Here is a 19,923-nt window from a genome sequence, read left to right on the forward strand (position 1 = left end):
TATTGGTAGGCAACGATTTCCACCTACAAAGGGAATTCTGGATATGCACATCGGACCGGCCGTTCTCAGATAGCCCTGTTAAACGTGCTCTAGATTGCGGATCCTGAAGTCTCCAGTAAAGAGGTAAAGAGACTGCAACCTTGTGTCCTCGTTATTGACTGCACCTCACACCATCACCATCCACCTCACTGGGAAGCCCTGGGGACATACTTCACCTGTGGGAAGGTATACCATCCAGCTGCCATTCCATCACTCCAGCGGACCCCACAGCAGCGTGGGTCACCCTGACCGAACACAACAGGTGGCGTCACGAAACCTTGACAGACTCCTATCACCTTTTATTGGACGCCCCTTAGCAGGGTCGCGGACCGGGTCTAGCCACCGTGACAGCCTCAGAACCGAACCAGAGAGGCCCGGGACCGAGAACTCGTGGCCCTGTGTCTGGGGGCGCTCCATATGTAAAGAATTCTAATTCTCATACTGCAAATCACCCTAGTGGCCTATCCTATAGTATAACCTCAGCCAGCCCTGGCACATAGGTCCATACTGCCTGGGGATAGTATGGAGGAGTGGTAATTGTGCTAGATTACATAATTTGCTGTTCTATATTCATTTTCCTGCCCTTTTCACCATTTAACTTCTGTGAAATAAAACTGCTAAGTTGTTTTGATCTCATCTCTTGTAAGTGCGTATGGAGCTTGGACAGGGGTTTCTTGAGTCAAACCTTGGCAGAAAAGGAAGATTCTCTTGCCTTCCTCTAGAATTACCAGCAAGATTTGGATAGAGGCACTGCACCATAGTGAGGTGAGAACTACCATGCAGCCTGCCTTACAGAGACAGGCTTAAAAGAGTATCATACATGGATGTACCACATGTCGGAATTGTGCCCTCTCTGATGCTGAAAGCAAAGGCAAGTTTGCCTCTACAGCATTAGAATAGCCCTTCTGCACTAAAGCTGGCAGATCCAGCCAGCCACAGAGCAGCGGTTACAAGCTTTAGAGCAAAGAGCTTGAAAGCGCTGTGCTCTTTGCCTAAAAGACTGGTCACTGCTGAGAGACTGCAGAGGTGACTGATAAATGAAGCAGCAAGAAATAAACAAGATAATTATAAATTCCTCCGTTCTGCAAAATGGAGAGCATTTTTAATAAAAGGTAAATTGTAAAGATAATAAAAAATAGAGAATCCTCTTTTCAGGAAAGTCAATGCCTTATTATCTGGCAGTCACATGACAGTGCTATGTCATGTGAGCACTGCAGCCTACTAGCACTACTGATCAGCTACACTGTCACCAATCACTTGGCATAGCAATGTCACATGATTGTTGGGAGACACTGCAGATACAGTATATCGCTGGAAAGGAGCTGGGCACTTTAGAATTTAAGAACGAGTTGTTCATTAGTGGACAACTACTTTAATGCTAATAACTGGAAGTCAGATATACACATCTATAGACTACATCAAGAGGCAATGTCTTAGTATGCTGAACATTCTTTTTAAAATAAATGGATACAAAGCTCCAGATTCATCATTTTTGATTTCTTGAAGTCACTTTTCTTGTGCTACGGTATTTGCTGTCATTTTTTAGCGCCAAATCCTTCAAATTAGCGTATGAGGTTCATGACTTTGGCACAAAATTAAAAAAACTATTTTAATTGTTGTCTTTATCCAGTTTTTGCAACTTTTCAGCACCAAAAGTTGCTAAGCCTTTAAAAAGTTGCAAGTTTTTCTAAAAATGTGCCAGGTTGAAAACTCAACCCCCCAAAAAATTACTCCAGACAGGGACTAGAGTGAGATGTGGCATTTGTTAACAGTCGCATTTAATGAATCTAAGTAATACATTGATATAAGCAAAGTTGTAGAGGAAAAAAATGACGTAAAAAAACCTTAACAACTCTGTGTTATTTAAATGCACTTTTTGCTTTTTATTCACTTAGTTATAGCAGGGTTTTTGCTCATTTTTTCTCTTGTAGGTTTTATATGGTTTATGGCCAATGTGGACATGGATTTATGAGCTGCATGTGTACCAATTCAAGTGAAGCTAAAATTTTGAGTTTTTTCTTTGCATACTGTGCAAGTCGGGGTGTGGCCGTCCTTTTCTGAGCTAGAAATTGTATATAAGGCGTCCCTAGACTGGTGTTTCACTGGTTTGGCCCAGTCCTTTAGTCTGCTCTTATTCACACTGAGGTCAACATTGACACATGGTAAAGTTTTAATATTAGACAGTGTAGGACTGTCCCAATCAGAGTTACCTTGCTGTGGTGGGATGGCTTTTATGCTATTGTTGATCAAAAACAGTATTACTAAAAACTATGTGTTATTTAAATGCACTTTTTGCTTTTTATTTACTTAGTTACAGCAGGGTTTTTGCTCATTTTTTCTCTTGTAGGTTTATGAGTTGCATGGGTACCAACTCAAGTGAAGCTCAATTTTTGTGATTTTTATTTGCATTATTGCATTCTGTGCAAGCTGGGGTGTGACATCCCTTTTCTGAGCTAGAAATTGTATATAAGGCTTCCCTAGACTGGTGTTTCACTGGTTGGGCCCAGTCCTTTTGTCTGCCCTTATTCACACTGAGGTCAACATTGACATATGGTAAGGTTTGTCCCGATCAGAGTTAGGGTACCGTCACACATAACGATATCGTTAACGATATCGTTGCTTTTTGTGACGTAGCAACGATATCGTTAAGGAAATCGTTTTGTGTGACAGCAACCAACGATCAGGCCCCTGCTGGGAGATTGGTGGTCGCTGAGGAAAGTCCAGAACTTTATTTCGTCGTTGGACTTCCCGCTGACATCGCTGGATCGGCGTGTGTGACATCGATCCAGCGATGTCTTCACTGGTAACCAGGGTAAACATCGGGTTACTAAGCGCATGGTCGCGCTTAGTAACCCGATGTTTACCCTGGTTACCAGCGTAAACGTTAAAAAAACAAACACTACGTACTTACCTTCAGCTGTCTGTCCCCGGCGCTCTGCTTCTCTGCACTCCTCCTGCATCCTGTGTCAGCGCCAGCCAGCCGGAAAGCACAGCGGTGACGTCACCGCTCTGCTTTCCGGCTGACCGGCGCTGACAGTGCAGAGGAAAGCAGAGCGCCGGAGGACAGACAGCTGAAGGTAAGTATGTAGTGTTTGTTTTTTCAACGTTTACGCTGGTAACCAGGGTAAACATCAGGTTACTAAGCGCGGCCCTGCGCTTAGTAACCCGATGTTTACCCTGGTTACCGGGGACCTCGGGATCGTCGGTCGCTGGAGAGCTCTCTGTGTGACAGCTCTCCAGCGACCAAACAGCGATGCTGCAGCGATCGACATCGTTGTCGGTATCGCTGCAGCGTCGCTGAGTGTGACGGTACCTTTAGCTTGTCATGGTGGGATGACTTTTATGCTATTTTTGATCAAAAACAGTATTACTAAAAAGTCTGTGTTATTTAAATGCACTTTTTGATTTTTATTTACTTAGCTATCGCAGGGTTTTTGCACTTTTTTTTCTCTTGTAGGTTTTATATATTTTATGGCCATTGTGAACATGGGTTTATGAGCTGCATGTGTACCAACTCAAGAGAAGCTCAATTTTTGTGTCAAAGCTTAAAAAGCTTGCAAAATGTTTAGACAATAATGCACAAATACTAAAGCCACTTAAAAGAGCAAAAAACTGGAAGAAAACTGGAGAAAAAGCAATGTTGACTCAGGGCCAAAATCAATATACCAAACCCAGTTAGAACTATCAGAATGGATTACGTATGCTCCTTTACTGAGAAATCAACACTTGGTGATCAAGAGACCATGGATTACTTATACCTGCATGATGCAACCATAAATAAAAGGCCTCCAATCTAATTGCACAGAAAGACAATGCAGAAAAGGGAATTTGAGACAGTGGGATATTTTTCAGCTTCCCAGAGACAGACACTGATGCCAGCTTGTTCAAGTATGACAAACACATCTGTTAAGTGGTGTGCAAATCAATTCCAGATCACACTGGGGAAAGAAAAGTTCTGATTTAAGTGGAGCAAAGAATAGTCATGTGATGCTGAGAAGAGTAACAAAATACAAAAGACCTCTATGTGAATGTATGCAGATATATTAGGGAGCTGTGCAACAAGTACAGTAGATTAGGATTTATTAATGCAAAAGCTCACATAAGTCAGCTGAAAATTGTAGGTAACGGTAGGAGCAGCATAAAATCAACGATATGGGCTGTTGTCTGGTAATGCACTTATACCTATTCAAGTCCATAAGACTGGACTAAGCTCCACTATATGTGGAGAAATAAGACTGCACTACCCCTTTCATTCATTTTCCAACAGACTGAAATTTTAACCCCTCCATGTTCCGTGACGAGTATATGTCAGGGAGCAGCTTGGGGGGTGTTGAATAGGCTGAGGAGCAATTTGTTTCACGGGCAAAGCTCTCCACGGTTGAGCACCACTCTACATTTCCTCTCTCGTCTCAGTCTACTACCCTACCAGTGCCCTCCATTCTGCTAATGACCTAATACTAACATCCTCAATAATCCGAACTTCACACTCCCGTCTCCAAGATTTGTCGTGTGCCGCACCAATTCTTTGGAATACACTACTCATATCAATTCGATTAATTCCCAACATCCACAGTTTAAAGAGTGACCTAAAAATTTCTGTATAAGATCCCTCTAATGTAAAGTACTGTGGAATATGTTGGTGCTATAGAAATAAAAATGATTTTTATATTAGCGGACCTGCTCAAAAATGTCAGGAAAAGATGTTGTGCGAACATAACCTAGCACGTTGGAACACAGACCAGTTCACTAAATGTGCATGTTGTTTACCTCTGATGGTACTGATGATGGTACAAGCACTTTTTAGTCTTTAGCAGTTTTCTTAAAACTGTAGTGACGTGAACCCTATAATCCACAGGAACATCTATAAATGTTACGGTATTTACCGGTATGCAATATTCCACCATTGGATGATGCAGCTTGTGACCTTTTGCAGTTCTTCCAGAGAAGAAACAGCTCTGACAAACGTCATAATTGAAATGTTTCAGACTCCGGTACCTGTAATAACAGAAAAATATAAAAATATAACTTATTTATATAACTTAAACATAACTTAACCTCCAATAATAGGAACATTCAGTGCATAAATATAGTACCAAACAGTATACCTTCTGCAAGTTCTGTTTTATTTGTAGTTTTAAAGAAAGAAAACATCTTTTTATAGAAGAAGACAAAAGGCTTACTGTGGGCAAGTGAGAGAGGAGAAAGAGTCAGCTGGTATTAGAGGAAAATGTCAGTTCTGATATCGCATGAATAAGTTGTAACCCTCCCTCCCCAAGACAGTTCTTCAAATTAAAGGGTTGCTTAGGACATGAATTTAAGGCAGTTAGTTATATGTAAGTATTACAGGTTCTCCTACTATTGCACTTTTTAGGCTAGCCTTCCTCATAGACTGCACAGCACTTCAATTCTCAAATTAACTGCTTGTGGAGGAGCAAGTGATTAAACCTGACCATCAACCTCCTTCACTTGAAAAATACTGCACATGGGAAAACAGTGTTTCAATTGGAGGAAGCGGATGGACTCGTCTGGTCATGTGACACTCCGTCATCAGCCATTTTGAGAACAGGAGTGCTGTGTAGTCTGTGAGGAAGGCTGGCCTAAAAAGTGAAAAAGAAGGAGAATCAGTAATACTTTCATATTAATTATTTCATCTATTAGCCAGGGAAGAAAGTTGCTATGAAGTACATCTCTGAAGGATCTGACACATGTGTGTACTCCGTGCACAGCCTACTGTATACAATTCATCCTTCTTTCCTCTGAACTGGTACCACGGGTGGTCAAGTGAACTATCTAACACAAAGGAGGTGTCCAAGTCGACAAATGCTCCAAGCAGAACAGATGTGTCACTTCAGGTCCTCATGGCTCTCGTCTATCGATACAGTTCTGTGCTGCAAAGCACAGCTCCTAGTCATTAGAAAGTTTTTGTTTTCCCTTATTAATAGCATTAACGTCAGTTGTCAATTAAAAGTTAATGAGTTTATAGTAAAACTTTTAAACTCTTGTCCGAATATTGACATTTTCCACCAGAAGCAGGTTAAGTGCAAAGTCACAGTTCAGAACCATTAATTATTACAAGCCACTATCTTTGTTTCTGAAGCTTCCCTCCACTTAATCAGTCTTGGCCACCTTATCCTTTAATTGCCATGTAAATTTAGCACCGAATGATGAGAGCGGCCTTATTAACTTTGTCACGTGAGCACTAAGAGCTTAGGGAATACGTGCCAATAAGCCTGAGGAGCAGGATGCGGTACACTGTTATTGCTCACATCAAAATATCCGCAGACTTATTAAATATAACACGAAAATCTGGAAAATGTCCATTTTTTTTTACAGGGAAAACGCATTTTGAATGTAATTTGATCAGCAGTCTTTATGGCCATGATGTTGAAACTGATGGCTTTAATACTGCAATCTATGACCCTAGGGGAGATACACAAATATAATAATAATTATTTTCTATGTAACCTAGTAAAAAGCCAATTTGCTGCTTGTGTTCATCTCGGTATAAGGTTTTATGAAAAGTGTTCAAACAAACTGTAATGAGCTTCTCACGAAGGTATTTACAGCCCTGGGAAAACTCCTGTAGAACATAAACCCTCAATTCTGTTACTGAGCAAACAACTTTGGGTTGGAAAATGCAATTACAACTTTATTAAGATTATAACTGGTGCCCGTTTAAACTATCGGTAATATCTCAACATGATACTTGTGTTTGTATAGTGTTGGCTTAATCAGAGATATCATTTGTCTTTAAGCTGCAAGCTATGAGGCTACAGGTGAAAGTGAGGCCAATATCACAGTGCATCTGAGCTTAAAATGATGTTATTCACCAACACTGGTCACCTCATAGAACAAAGGACCATGAAATGGCTGGACAGTCACGTCCCCTATATACATTAGACCCATCAATATCAACGGGTTCAGCTGACTGTTTAATGTGTATGGTGTTCCGGGCAATTGATTGTCAGGGGAGTTAAGGATCCAGAATGTCCAAATTTAAACTCTCTAACCTTTCACCATCCATGTCTGGTGATGGTTTTCTCATGGAGAACACAGGAGCACTTGGCTGAACAAGCGCTCCTGTGTGTGGCCGATCTGGCTGCTAGCCGACAGATTGGCGGAAGCATCGTTCGTCCAACATCCATCTCATGTGTATGGCTAGCTTTCAGCATGAAGTAAGAGAATCTTCTGTGGTTAGATGCTTCACTCTCCACACAGTTGTATGTCGGAGCTCAGAAGCAGGAGGTCTCAGAGCTGTAAAATTAGGGCGAAAATGTAGAGCCCTGACAAGTAAGTTCTCCTTCACTTAAAAGGCCAGAGCTTTTATCACCAAAGTATTGGAAAAATATTCTTTCATTTCCTTAATATTTCATACAGGTAACAACAAAGGTTAACACACATTGGACATAAGTACATGGGGTTGTTTGAACTTCATATATGGTACAAATTGGCAAGTGCTTATAAAAACTGGCAACTTTGCAATTTACTTCTCATTAAAAATCCTCTCCGTTCTCATGAGGAAGTTTTAATTTTATAGTTTAGTACTTATTGCCTAAGTTATCGACAGCCTCTGTAGTTTATTACTTTCCTAGCCAAGAAGCATACAAGCTATTTGCTATCCTGGTTGAAAGTGCTGCTCTATAGACCTCCAGATTGCTGGATCTGGCTATCTCCAGTGTCCTGTACCTCTCCTCTGATGCCTCTGATTGCAGCTTCTAAAAGCACAGTGCCGGCCAGAGGAGCGATCAAATAGCTGTTCTGAGCTGTCAATGGTCATTAGAGCCTCTGTCAGTCTTGCGCGGTTACAGTCACTGCTCTATTCACTGAGCGTTGACTGAAACCGTGCCGGTGCTACATCTATGACTGGAAGACGAACGCTGTTCGGGGCAATAAAGTTAGGAGGAATCTAAGTGCGAGCACCGGGCAGATTCAGAACCCTATTAACCTGCAGATTAACCCCATATCTGCAGGTGAGTTTTTGTCACGTGACAGGTTCCCTTTAAATCCTGTAAAACCAAACAAATCCATAATAGTATTGTGAACACAGATAACAAAGCATATTTTGCAAAAAAAAAAAAACTTTCAATAAAACTCCTGAAACACAACAATAAATTGTAACTAAAACCCATCAAATTAAAAATTTAGATCCAGACACTAGAAAAGTAGAAACGATTGTCTCCTACTGTACATGCTCAGCATGAAGCTAGCTAATTAAAATGCTAAGAAAAATAATTGATCGGTTCTATATGGATGAAAAGAATTCTCTGACTTTATTAGATTAAAAAATATATATATGCGGTATATATATTTCTAACCGAGTTTATTTATCAAAACGCTGAAAATGTTGTTGCAGTACATTATTCTTTCTTATGGAGTTTCCATTTTCCAGGACACTTGAGCAACCTGGTGCACTGATAAAAATGCAAGCATGGATGACCTTTAATTTAAGCTTGGTAAACAACTTGCTTCTAAATTGTATTATTGGACACATGGAGAAAAGAAAGGTCTCCAAATATTATATGAAACGTCTGCAGAAAGCAAACAAAATGAGGATAGAAATAGCGGTGTAAATAAATCAACAAGTTTCCAAAATAAAAGAATATCACAGACAAAACTGAACTGCACAACGCAGATTCGAAAAACACCGAAGAGGGTAACTCTAAATAACGTATTGTCCTTTGGTCCCCGCAGGTTGCCTGGAGTGTACTATAATACATTTAGGCTATATTCACACTTTGCGGATTTTGCTGAGGATCCGCAGCGGATTTGACCGCTGCGGATCCGCAGCAGTTTCCCATGAGTTTACATTTCAATGTAAACCTATGGGAAACAAAAAACGCTGTGCACATGCTGAAGAAAAATCCGCGCGGAAACGCTGCGGATTACATTCCGCAGCATGTCACTTCTTTTCTGCGGATTTTCAGCTGCTCCAATAGAAAACTGCAGTTGAAAATCCGCAGAAGAAAACGCAGTAAAAACCGCGATAAATCCGCAGTAAAAACCGCGATGGGTTTTCACTGCGGATTTTGCAATTCCGCTGCGGAAAAATCCGCAGTGGAATCTGCAAAGTGTGCACATAGCCTTAGAGTGATTAACCATGCCTTTTTGGCATAGGAGACTTGGATGAACCTACCTGAACCCAACGATTGGACATTCTTTGCAGATATTACACTTGGCTTGATGCTTAGCAGTTTCAGCAGCTGCTACTCTGTGCAAAACAGGCATCCACACCATGGACTGGGGCTCCAAACGCATCCACTCAATGAACTCTTTCACATTGATCTCTGGTTTATTTTGTGCCTTCAAATATAAGAGGAAATCTGGGTAAATTGCTGCATTTTTATATCAACAGTACGTTACAATATTGTGAGTTTTTGCCATTATTCAGAATATCCAATGCAAATTAGCTCATTTACATAATGGAGGAAAGGCAATTTGCAAGTGCCACTTAGTGGAGGCAGCAACCCTATAAATCAAATTGTAACACTTTAAGGCTATGTGCACACGTCAGGATTTGTGGCAGAAATTTTCCTGACAAAATCCAGACATTTCTGCCAAAAATCCGAATGTGTTTTTTTGCGCGTTTTTTGTGTGTTTTTGTGCGGATTATTTGCGGATTTTTTGCATTTTTTTACGGACACTCCAATTTAATGGGAAATCCGCAAAAAATCCGCAAAAATAATGAACGTGCTGCCTCTTTTTGCGGAAAGCGTTTTTTTTTTGCGGAAAAAAACGCAAACATGTGCACAAAAAATGCGGAATGCATTCTAAATGATAGGATGCATAATGTATGCGTTTTTTAAGCGATTTAATAGCGTTTTTATCAGGAAAATCCGCAAAAAAAAACACAAAAAATCCTGAACGTGTGCACATACCCTAACAAACTTTAAAACATGATTAGAGATACTAACCAAGCCAGAAATGGCAGTTTTGGCTTGCTTAGACCTAATCAGCTTAGAGCAGTTTGGCTGAATGAAATGTCTATGATGTGGCTTTGGGAAGGGTCTGGCTCCCTTCAAGGCTAAATTCACACTTCACACAAATCTAGAATACCAAAACAGCAGCAAAAAAAACGCAAGAAAAAAACAAGGAAATATGGGTTTTTTTACTGCAGCTTTTTTCCTGCCAAGAGATGAAGTTTTGCTGCATAAAAAAAACCACTGGAAAAAAAGCCTAGTGTGAACTTACCCTACAGGGTTCTCAGGAATAGAAAAATGCCCAAGAGGTTTGCCACTAAAAATAAATTCATACATACTTTAATTAGCAAATCACACTTGTTTTGTTTGACTACAAGAAATCTGTCAGGTGCCCGTAAGGACGTATGGTAGAAAGGGCTGCTACGACTTGGAGATACCTTGATACTACATAGTATAGGTTATTTACTTTGCCATTATATATTTATTGTGAAATTTTTCCTTTTTTCTATTCCTTGCGACTCTCGTAGAGTCCAGCTGAGAATAAAGTCATTTTAGTAATGTTCCAAAATAATTACCGTAAATTATTTCAAAAACTGTTAACTGCTCATTTACAGCACCATGGAATTAATGGTGCTATATAAATGAATAACAATAATAATAAAAATAATAATAATAATAATAACAACAACTGCAAATTAACAGAAAAATTAGCCTCAAAATACAAAAACTCCTATACAGACAGCTATACTAACATCAGTCCTTCCACAAAGCTTAAATACTTATTATTTAAAGGGGTGGTTCAAAACTAATATTTATTTTCAAACTCAATATCTCTATTTTAATTATGTAATAGTTTTTTTTTACTAATGTGGTTTAAATAAAAAGTCCCTACCCTTCCCTCTCTAATCTGCTTTATTTTTTTCTACTTATTTCCATTTCGATGAAGCTTCTTTTGAGGTCATGCTAGAATACTCAAATGGAACATCATCAAGGGGCACAGGCTGCAGTCACCTCCCCAGCATGTGTCCCTACCCTGAAACGATGCGTCATCTGTAACATCCATTTCAGGGGCTAGGCTAGTCTCTGATGTACTGAGCATGCCTCGATTGTCAATTCTGACTGGTGCTCAGTACAAGCTCCCATGTTACTGTGCAATCTTTTTCTCCATGCATAGGGACAGTGCGCTCCCTCACAGACTCTAAGGGTATGTGCACACGTATTCTGGAGGACTGCGGATTTTTCCGCAGCAGATTTGGAAAAACCGCAGTGCAAAACCGCTGCGGTTTTTCCTGCGGATTTATCGCGGTTTCTTCTGCGGATCCCGCTGCGGCTTTACACCTGCAGTTTTCTATTGGAGAAGGTGTAAAACCGCAGCGGAATCCGCACAAAGAATTGACATGCTGCAGAATGCAAACCTCTGCGTTGACGCGCGTTTTTTTCCACAGCATGTGCACTGCAGATTTCTTTTCCCATAAGTTAACATGGTACTGTAAACTCATGGGAAACCGCTGCGGATCCGCAGCTGCGGAAATGCTGCGGATCCGCAGCAAAATCCGCAGCGTGTGCACATACCCTAATAGGAAGCCAAAAGCCAACAACAGAGCGCACTGTAAGGAGCAGAGACTAGTCCTACACTCAAAAGTGACATCCATGGGATAGGGACTTTTTAATTAAACCAAAGTAGGAAAACTATTATTAAAATAGAGAGACATGTATGATGAAAATAAATATTCATTTCAGACCACCTATTTAATAAAACCCCATTAATTTTGAAAAATCATTATTCTCCATAGATGATCTTTCTCAACAGATAGGATATCATCATTATTGAAGATGCAGTAAAATAACCATGCTACTTATACTTAGGACACAATAAAGTGATATGGTAATCAGACATGTGAAAAGAGTCACATTAGTAAGGGAGAAGGAGCCCCCTGCCAATACTGAAATTAAGAAAGTGTTAATGACCATGCACGTGACACTGAATACCACTCCATTACATACTTTGAGAGTGAGAGCATTTTCTATATTAGTCATTTCCAAGGTGAGGGGAAATTGATCTCAGACACGATGACACAATGCCATTTGATTTATCAAGATATAAAATAATTTTAGGAGTTATCAGAACCAATTAAATTGATTGCAGAAATCTCAAACACCTCAATTTACAATCTCTCTCTGAGTCCCTTCTCCCTCTTACAGACATAGCTTCCCTTCATGACACAGATGCTGCTGACACTTTTTATAACACCACAATAACAGCAACACTTAATTCGGTCGCCCTCCCATGCATAGCAAAACTTGTACAATCAACAGGGAGTCCTGGCTGACCAGCCTGACCAAAGAACTGAGACGGGCTTCCAGGGTCACTGAGCGGAGATGGAAGCGATCCTGCTCTGCCGACTACTTCACCACATACAAGCAGTCCCTCGCCAGCTTCAAGTCCATGCTCACTGCTGCAAAACAATCTTACTTCTCATCTCTCATATCCTCCCTGTCTCACAACCCTACACACCTTTTCAACACTTTCAATTCTCTACTCCGTCCCCCAGCACCTCCTCCCTCTCCTCGCATTTCTGATGAAGACTTTGCCTCTTTCATTGAGCAGGAGATTGATGCGATCAGAGAAAGCTTTGGCCCGCAGCCCCCAATGGCCCTCTTAGCTGCTCAACCCTGCTGCTCCAAAACCAGCTTCTCCTCTATGACAGATCAGCTCTCCTCCCTCCTGTAAAGATCATATCTCACCACTTGCACGCTTGACCAGCTTCCGTCCCACCTCATCCCTAACCTCGCCAGTCTTCATCCCAACCCTTACACACCTCTTCAACCTCTCACTCACAACTGGTGTCTTCCCCTCATCCTTCAAGCATGCCTTGATCACACCCAACCTCAAAAAGCTCTCCCTCAACCCATCCTCTGTGTCTAGCTATCGCCTGATATCTCTTCTCTCTTAGGCCTGAAAACAGCATGTCCATCTTGAACTGTCCACCCACCTCTCCTCTTGCTCCCTCTTTGACCGGTTATAATCTGGCTTCCGACCCCATCACTCAACTGAAACTGCCCTAACCAAAGTCACCAATGACCTACTAACTGCCAAGAGCAATCAACACTACTCTGTCCTCTTTCTCCTGGACCCGTCTTCTGCCTTTGACACTGTGGACCATTCCCTCCTGCTACAGATTCTCTCATCTCTTGGCATCACAGACTTGGCCCTATCCTGGATCTTGTCATATCTAACAGACAGAACATTCAGTGTCTCCCGCTCCCACACCACCTCCTCACCTTGCCCCTTGTCTCTCGGTGTTCCTCAAGGCTCAGTTCTAGGACCCCTACTCCATTTACACCTTCGGCCTGGGACAGCTCATAGAATCCCACGGTTTGCAGTATCATCTCTACGCCGATGACATGCAGCTCTACCTATCCGGACCTGACCTCACCTCCTTACTCACCAAAATCCCACACTGTCTGTCTGCTATCTCAGCCTTCTTTTCTGCTCGCTTTCTAAAACTGAACATGGACAAAACAGAATTCATCATCTTTCCCCCATCTCACTCTACCCCTCCACCAGACCTATCCATCAATGTCAATGGCTGCTCACTTTCCCCAGTCCCACATGCTCAGTGCCTCGGGGTGATCCTTGACTCTACCCACTCTTTCAAGCCACATATCCAAGCCCTTGCCTTCTCCTGCCGTCTCAAACTCAAAAATATTTCCCAGATCCGCGCATTCCTTGACCACAAAAACACTAGTGCACTCCCTTATCTCCAGCCTTGACTACTGCAACCTCCTACTCTCTGGCCTCCCCTCTAGCACTCTGGCACCACTCCAATCCATCCTACACTCTGCTACCCGACTAATCTACCTGTCTCCCCGCTATTCCCCAGCCTCTCCCCTATGCCAAGCCCTTCAATGGCTTCCTATGGTCCAGAGACTCCAGTTCAAAACCCTTACTATGACATACAAAGCCATCCACAACCTGTCTCCTCCATACATCTGTGACATGGTCTCCCGGTACTTACTTACACGCAACCTTCGATCCTCACAAGATCTCCTTCTCTACTCCCCTCTTATCTCTTCTTCCCACAACCGCATCCAAGACTTCTCCCGTGCTTCCCCCATACTCTGGAACTCTCTGCCCTAACAAATCAGACTCTCGCCTACCATGGAAACCTTCAAAAAGAACCTGAAGAGCTCACTTCTTCCGACAAGCCTACAGTCTGCAGTGACCCTCAACCTACAGAACTGCTGCACAACCAGCTATACCCTCTCCTAGTGTATCCTCACCCATCCCCTGCAGACTGTGAGCCCTCGCGGGCAGGGTCCTATTTTCCATCTGTGCCTGTTAGTGCCTTGTTTTTGCTCATGTTTATTGTATTTGTCTATATTTGCCCCCTGTTCACATGTAAAGCGTCATGGAATAAATGGCGCTATAAAAATGTATAATAATAACAATAAAAATAATAATTGCAAGTATAAAATTAAAAGTGTCCAGCATGCATAATATATGGTCGTATAGAAACATTCTCATTGGAAATCTGGGCTGGATAACAGGTTAATCTTTTCTGGAGGTATCATTTTACTGGATTACAGCATATGTATTATAATCCAGAGCTGCATTCACAATACTGCTGGCTTTTAAGCTGAAATCCTTCAGCATTACACACCAGCTCAATGTCTTTATTGAGTTAGAGCTTTTGATTCGCATTCTTGCAAGTGATTGAACATGAAAAACTGTACATTCATCTGATGTTCAAAAAATGTACTGCTGTCCCATTGTTATAATTAGGATCAGCGGAATTGTGCCTGCTGCTCTGGAAATAATTCTAAGCTGTAATTAGAATTAAAAAATAAAAATAAATTTGAAAAAATTGGAATCATTCATTAATATGGCTAGTGGATTTTTATGTAGAATGTATATATGCATTTATATATAAATGTAACAGATTAGAAATACATGTTACAGACACCAACACTATCCAATGAAGTCCGTTCTACAGTACAGTATATGCACTGCTATGGCTCCTTTCTGATAGAGGAGTGAGGTATTTATCTACAAGAACACTTATCTCTGGGCACATTGCTTTGAAATGCCAACTCAGAATGCTAAAGAGCCACAGCTCTAAAACAAACAAATTACAAACTAATGTAGCAAAATTAAACGCAGGAGCATGAATTAAACATCAGTTGAACTTGATCTTCTGCCAAATGCGAGGAAGGTGCAGGGCTCTTCTAAAAAGCTCAAATAGCCTAAAATGCAATTCTTTGCTAACATCAAAAAATAGCTAAGACCAGCATAAATATTAAAAATTCAGGACCATTATTTTGCCTAATATCAGTGTTGCAAAAATAGCCCATCATATATATTACATCTAGGTTTTTATAAATAACGATAAGAAACTGTCTACCTGGCAGAATAAAGTGTTAGACTTAAAGGGGTATTCCCATCTCCAAGATCCTATCCCAATAAGTAGGAGGTGTAATAATAATAATAACATTAGCAAATACCTCTAATTAGAAATGTAGTATAGTTTTTCTGATTCGCTTTATCTCTTTCCTCATGTGCAGGCATTGAAGGACCTTAGTATCTATGGTTACGACCACTAGCAACTAGCTAACTGTCACTATATCAGTGGTCGTAACCATGTATACCTAAGGTCCTGCAATGCCTGCATATGAGGAAAGAGACATAGAGAATCAGAAAAACTATACTACATATCTAATTAGAGGTATTTAGTAATATTATTACACCTACTACATATTGAGTTAGGATCAGTGGCGTAACTTGAAACTCATGGGCCCCGATGCGAAAGCTCCAACGGGGCCCCCAAATATTTTAAATCTTTAACAGCAATAGTCTTTTTCTATAGGCCAAAGGGACTTTTAGGGCCCCCAGGCTCCAGAGCCCGGGTGCGATTGCAACCCCTGCACCTGTTGTAGTTACACCACTGGTTAGGATCTTGGTGATGGGAATACCCCTTTATGGCCGGGTGCTTACGATTTGGAAGTAGCAGCACTTTTTATGCAGCGTATGTTTGTTCACTGAACCATGCGGATTCACCGCGTTCAATACATTCTATTGGAGAAATTTCTATTGTGGAGACTAGCGCCTAAGCAAGAAAAATTGACATGCTGCGGTCTGGAAAGACGAGGGTGATCCGCAGGTGCCTGTGGACACATAGTGGGCATGGGATGTCTAGAAATCCCATCCACTATGCTGTAACATCTGGATGCTGCGGATTTGACCCTGCATAAATACGCAGCATTAAACCCGCAGCAATTACTGATTGTGGGCATGTACCCTACTCCTGTTTATGAGTATCCATCCATCCATCTATCCATCTCTATCGGTCTGCCTTTCTATCCTTTGCTTGTTCTCTTGTAATTGCTAGGAGAGAGTTGCTACTCATGTATTTACAGTGGATAAAAAAAGTATACACACCCCTAATAAAATGACAATTTTTGGTCAAGTAAAAAAATGATACCAAGATCACAATCTGACAGGAATCGGGGTCTCTGTCTATACATTATGCTCATCTCAACAAACAAAATCTCCGTAATTGGGCAACTATACAAAGCCCTTTCCCATGCCACTATACCAGGGTACGTTTTTGGTTGTTTGCCATGTTTGAATAATACCGGTGTGAATATACAGTGGGGCAAAAAAGTATTTAGTCAGTCAGCAATAGTGCAAGTTCCACCACTTAAAAAGATGAGAGGCGTCTGTAATTTACATCATAGGTAGACCTCAACTATGGGAGACAAACTGAGAAAAAAAATCCAGAAAATCACATTGTCTGTTTTTTTTAACATTTTGTTTGCATATTATGGTGGAAAATAAGTATTTGGTCAGAAACAAACAATCAAGATTTCTGGCTCTCACAGACCTGTAACTTCTTTTTTGAGAGTCTCCTCTTTCCTCCACTCATTACCTGTAGTAATGGCACCTGTTTAAACTTGTTATCAGTATAAAAAGACACCTGTGCACACCCTCAAACAGTCTGACTCCAAACTCCACTATGGTGAAGACCAAAGAGCTGTCAAAGGACACCAGAAACAAAATTGTAGCCCTGCACCAGGCTGGGAAGACTGAATCTGCAATAGCCAACCAGCTTGGAGTGAAGAAATCAACAGTGGGAGCAATAATTAGAAAATGGAAGACATACAAGACCACTGATAATCTCCCTCGATCTGGGGCTCCACGCAAAATCCCACCCAGTGGGGTCAGAATGATCACAAGAACGGTGAGCAAAAATCCCAGAACCACGCGGGGGGACCTAGTGAATGAACTGCAGAGAGCTGGGACCAATATAACAAGGCCTACCATAAGTAACACACTACGCCACCATGGACTCAGATCCTGCAGTGCCAGACGTGTCCCACTGCTTAAGCCAGCACATGTCCGGGCCCGTCTGAAGTTTGCTAGAGAGCATTTGGATGATCCAGAGGAGTTTTGGGAGAATGTCCTATGGTCTGATGAAACCAAACTGGAACTGTTTGGTAGAAACACAACTTGTCGTGTTTGGAGGAAAAAGAATACTGAGTTGCATCCATCAAACACCATACCTACTGTAAAGCATGGTGGTAGAAACATCATGCTTTGGGGCTGTTTCTCTGCAAAGGGGCCAGGACGACTGATCCGGGTACATGAAAGAATGAATGGGGCCATGTATCGTGAGATTTTGAGTGCAAACCTCCTTCCATCATCAAGGGCATTGAAAATGAAACGTGGCTGGGTCTTTCAACATGACAATGATCCAAAGCACACCGCCAGGGCAACGAAGGAGTGGCTTCGTAAGAAGCATTTCAAGGTCCTGGAGTGGCCTAGCCAGTCTCCAGATCTCAACCCTATAGAAAACCTTTGGAGGGAGTTGAAAGTCCGTGTTGCCAAGCGAAAAGCCAAAAACATCACTGCTGTAGAGGAGATCTGCATGGAGGAATGGGCCAACATACCAACAACAGTGTGTGGCAACCTTGTGAAGACTTACAGAAAACGTTTGACCTCTGTCATTGCCAACAAAGGATATATTACAAAATATTGAGATGAAATTTTGTTTCTGACCAAATACTTATTTTCCACCATAATATGCAAATAAAATGTTAAAAAAACAGACAATGTGATTTTCTGGATTTTTTTTTTCTCAAGCAGGTTGGCTATTGCAGATTCAGTCTTCCCAGCCTGGTGCAGGGCTACAATTTTGTTTCTGGTGTCCTTTGACAGCTCTTTGGTCTTCACCATAGTGGAGTTTGGAGTCAGACTGTTTGAGGGTGTGCACAGGTGTCTTTTTATACTGATAACAAGTTTAAACAGGTGCCATTACTACAGGTAATGAGTGGAGGAAAGAGGAGACTCTTAAAGAAGAAGTTACAGGTCTGTGAGAACCAGAAATCTTGATTGTTTGTTTCTGACCAAATACTTATTTTCCACCATAATATGCAAATAAATTGTTAAAAAAAACAGACAATGTGATTTTCTGGATTTTTTTTTCTCAGTTTGTCTCCCATAGTTGAGGTCTACCTATGATGTAAATTACAGACGCCTCTCATCTTTTTAAGTGGTGGAACTTGCACTATTGCTGACTGACTAAATACTTTTTTGCCCCACTGTATATGGCAGAACCTACTCAGACAGAGCTTCCTGAGGGCGACTGCACCCTCTATAGCTGTACTCCTGGGGTCTGCGGGAGCAGAACAGGTAGATGTAGCCAAGTCACTAAAGAAAAGAACCACTTCCAAAGGTAATTACAAGCAGACGATTTAGGAAGAAATTGAGGTTTACTTTAAAAGTTGTAATCCATTTTTACTGTGGACTAGCTGAAGAGCCCGGCGTTGCCTGGGCATAGTAAATATCTGTGGTTAGTTATAGCACGTCACTTCTCTTATTTTCCCATTACGCCTCTCATTTTCCCAATCACATCTTTAATTTTCCCCCTCACATCTCTCATTTTCTCCCTCACACCTCTCATTTTCTCCCTCACTCCTCTCATTCCCGCCCAACACTTGTCATTTCGACCTCACATCTGTCATTTTCCGATCACTACACTATTTTCCCTCACTCCTCTCATTTTGCACTCACACCTTTTCATTTTCACCTCACACCTCTCATTTTCACCTCAGTATATACATGTTTGTCATCTCCCTTATATATAGTATACACCTGTATGTCATCTCCTGTATATAGTATATACCTGTATGTCATCTCCCCTTTATATAGTATATACCTGCTGTGTGTCATCTCCCCTGTATATAGTATATACCTGTATGTCATCTCCTCCTATATATAGTATATACCTGTATGTCATCTCCTCCTATATATAGTATATATCTGTATGTCATCTCCTCCTATATATAGTATATACCTGTATGTCATCTCCTTCTATATATAGTATATACCTGTATGTCATCTCCTCCTGTATATAGTATATACCTGTGTGTCATCTCCCCTGTATATAGTATATATCTGTGTGTCATCTCCTCCTGTATATAGTATATACCTGTATGTCATCTTCTATATATAGCATATACCTGTATGTCATCTCCTCCTGTATATAGTATATACCTGTAGGTAATCTGCTCCTTTATATAGTATATACCTGTGTGTCATCTCCTCCTGTATATAGTATATACCTGTATGTCATCTCCTCCTGTATATAGTATGTACCTGTATGTCATCTCCTCCTTTATATAGTATATACCTGTGTGTCATCTCTCCTGTATATAGTATATATCTGTGTGTCATCTCCCCTGTATATAGTATATACCTGTGTGATCTCCTGTATTGGACCTCGTTAACACGTTATTTGCTCAGTATTTTTACGTCAGTATTTGTAAGATAAATTGTCAGCCTGATAAATCCCTAGCCAACAGGAAGCCCTCCCCCTGGCAGTATATATTAGCTCACACATACACATAATAGACAGGTCATGTGACTGACAGCTGCCGTATTTCCTATATGGTACATTTGTTGCTC

The 19,923-nt window shown here is 41.2% G+C and overlaps 1 protein-coding gene across 2 annotated transcripts in view; it reads right to left on the minus strand.

Annotated features, from left to right (window-relative positions):
• The window catches only part of UTRN (utrophin), a 930,516-nt gene that overhangs the window by 82,493 nt on the left and 828,100 nt on the right, over window positions 1-19,923 (minus strand). For both annotated transcript variants that reach the window (XM_069769124.1, XM_069769123.1), the window contains exons 66-67: window positions 9,173-9,339; window positions 4,923-5,034 (exon numbers count right to left, since the gene is read on the minus strand). In XM_069769124.1, coding sequence (XP_069625225.1) covers window positions 4,923-5,034; window positions 9,173-9,339 — 279 coding nt within the window. The remainder of the gene's footprint in view (window positions 1-4,922; window positions 5,035-9,172; window positions 9,340-19,923) is intronic.

This window comes from Ranitomeya imitator, chromosome 5 (assembly GCF_032444005.1).
Source record: "Ranitomeya imitator isolate aRanImi1 chromosome 5, aRanImi1.pri, whole genome shotgun sequence".
NCBI classification, from domain to species: Eukaryota; Metazoa; Chordata; class Amphibia; order Anura; family Dendrobatidae; genus Ranitomeya; species Ranitomeya imitator.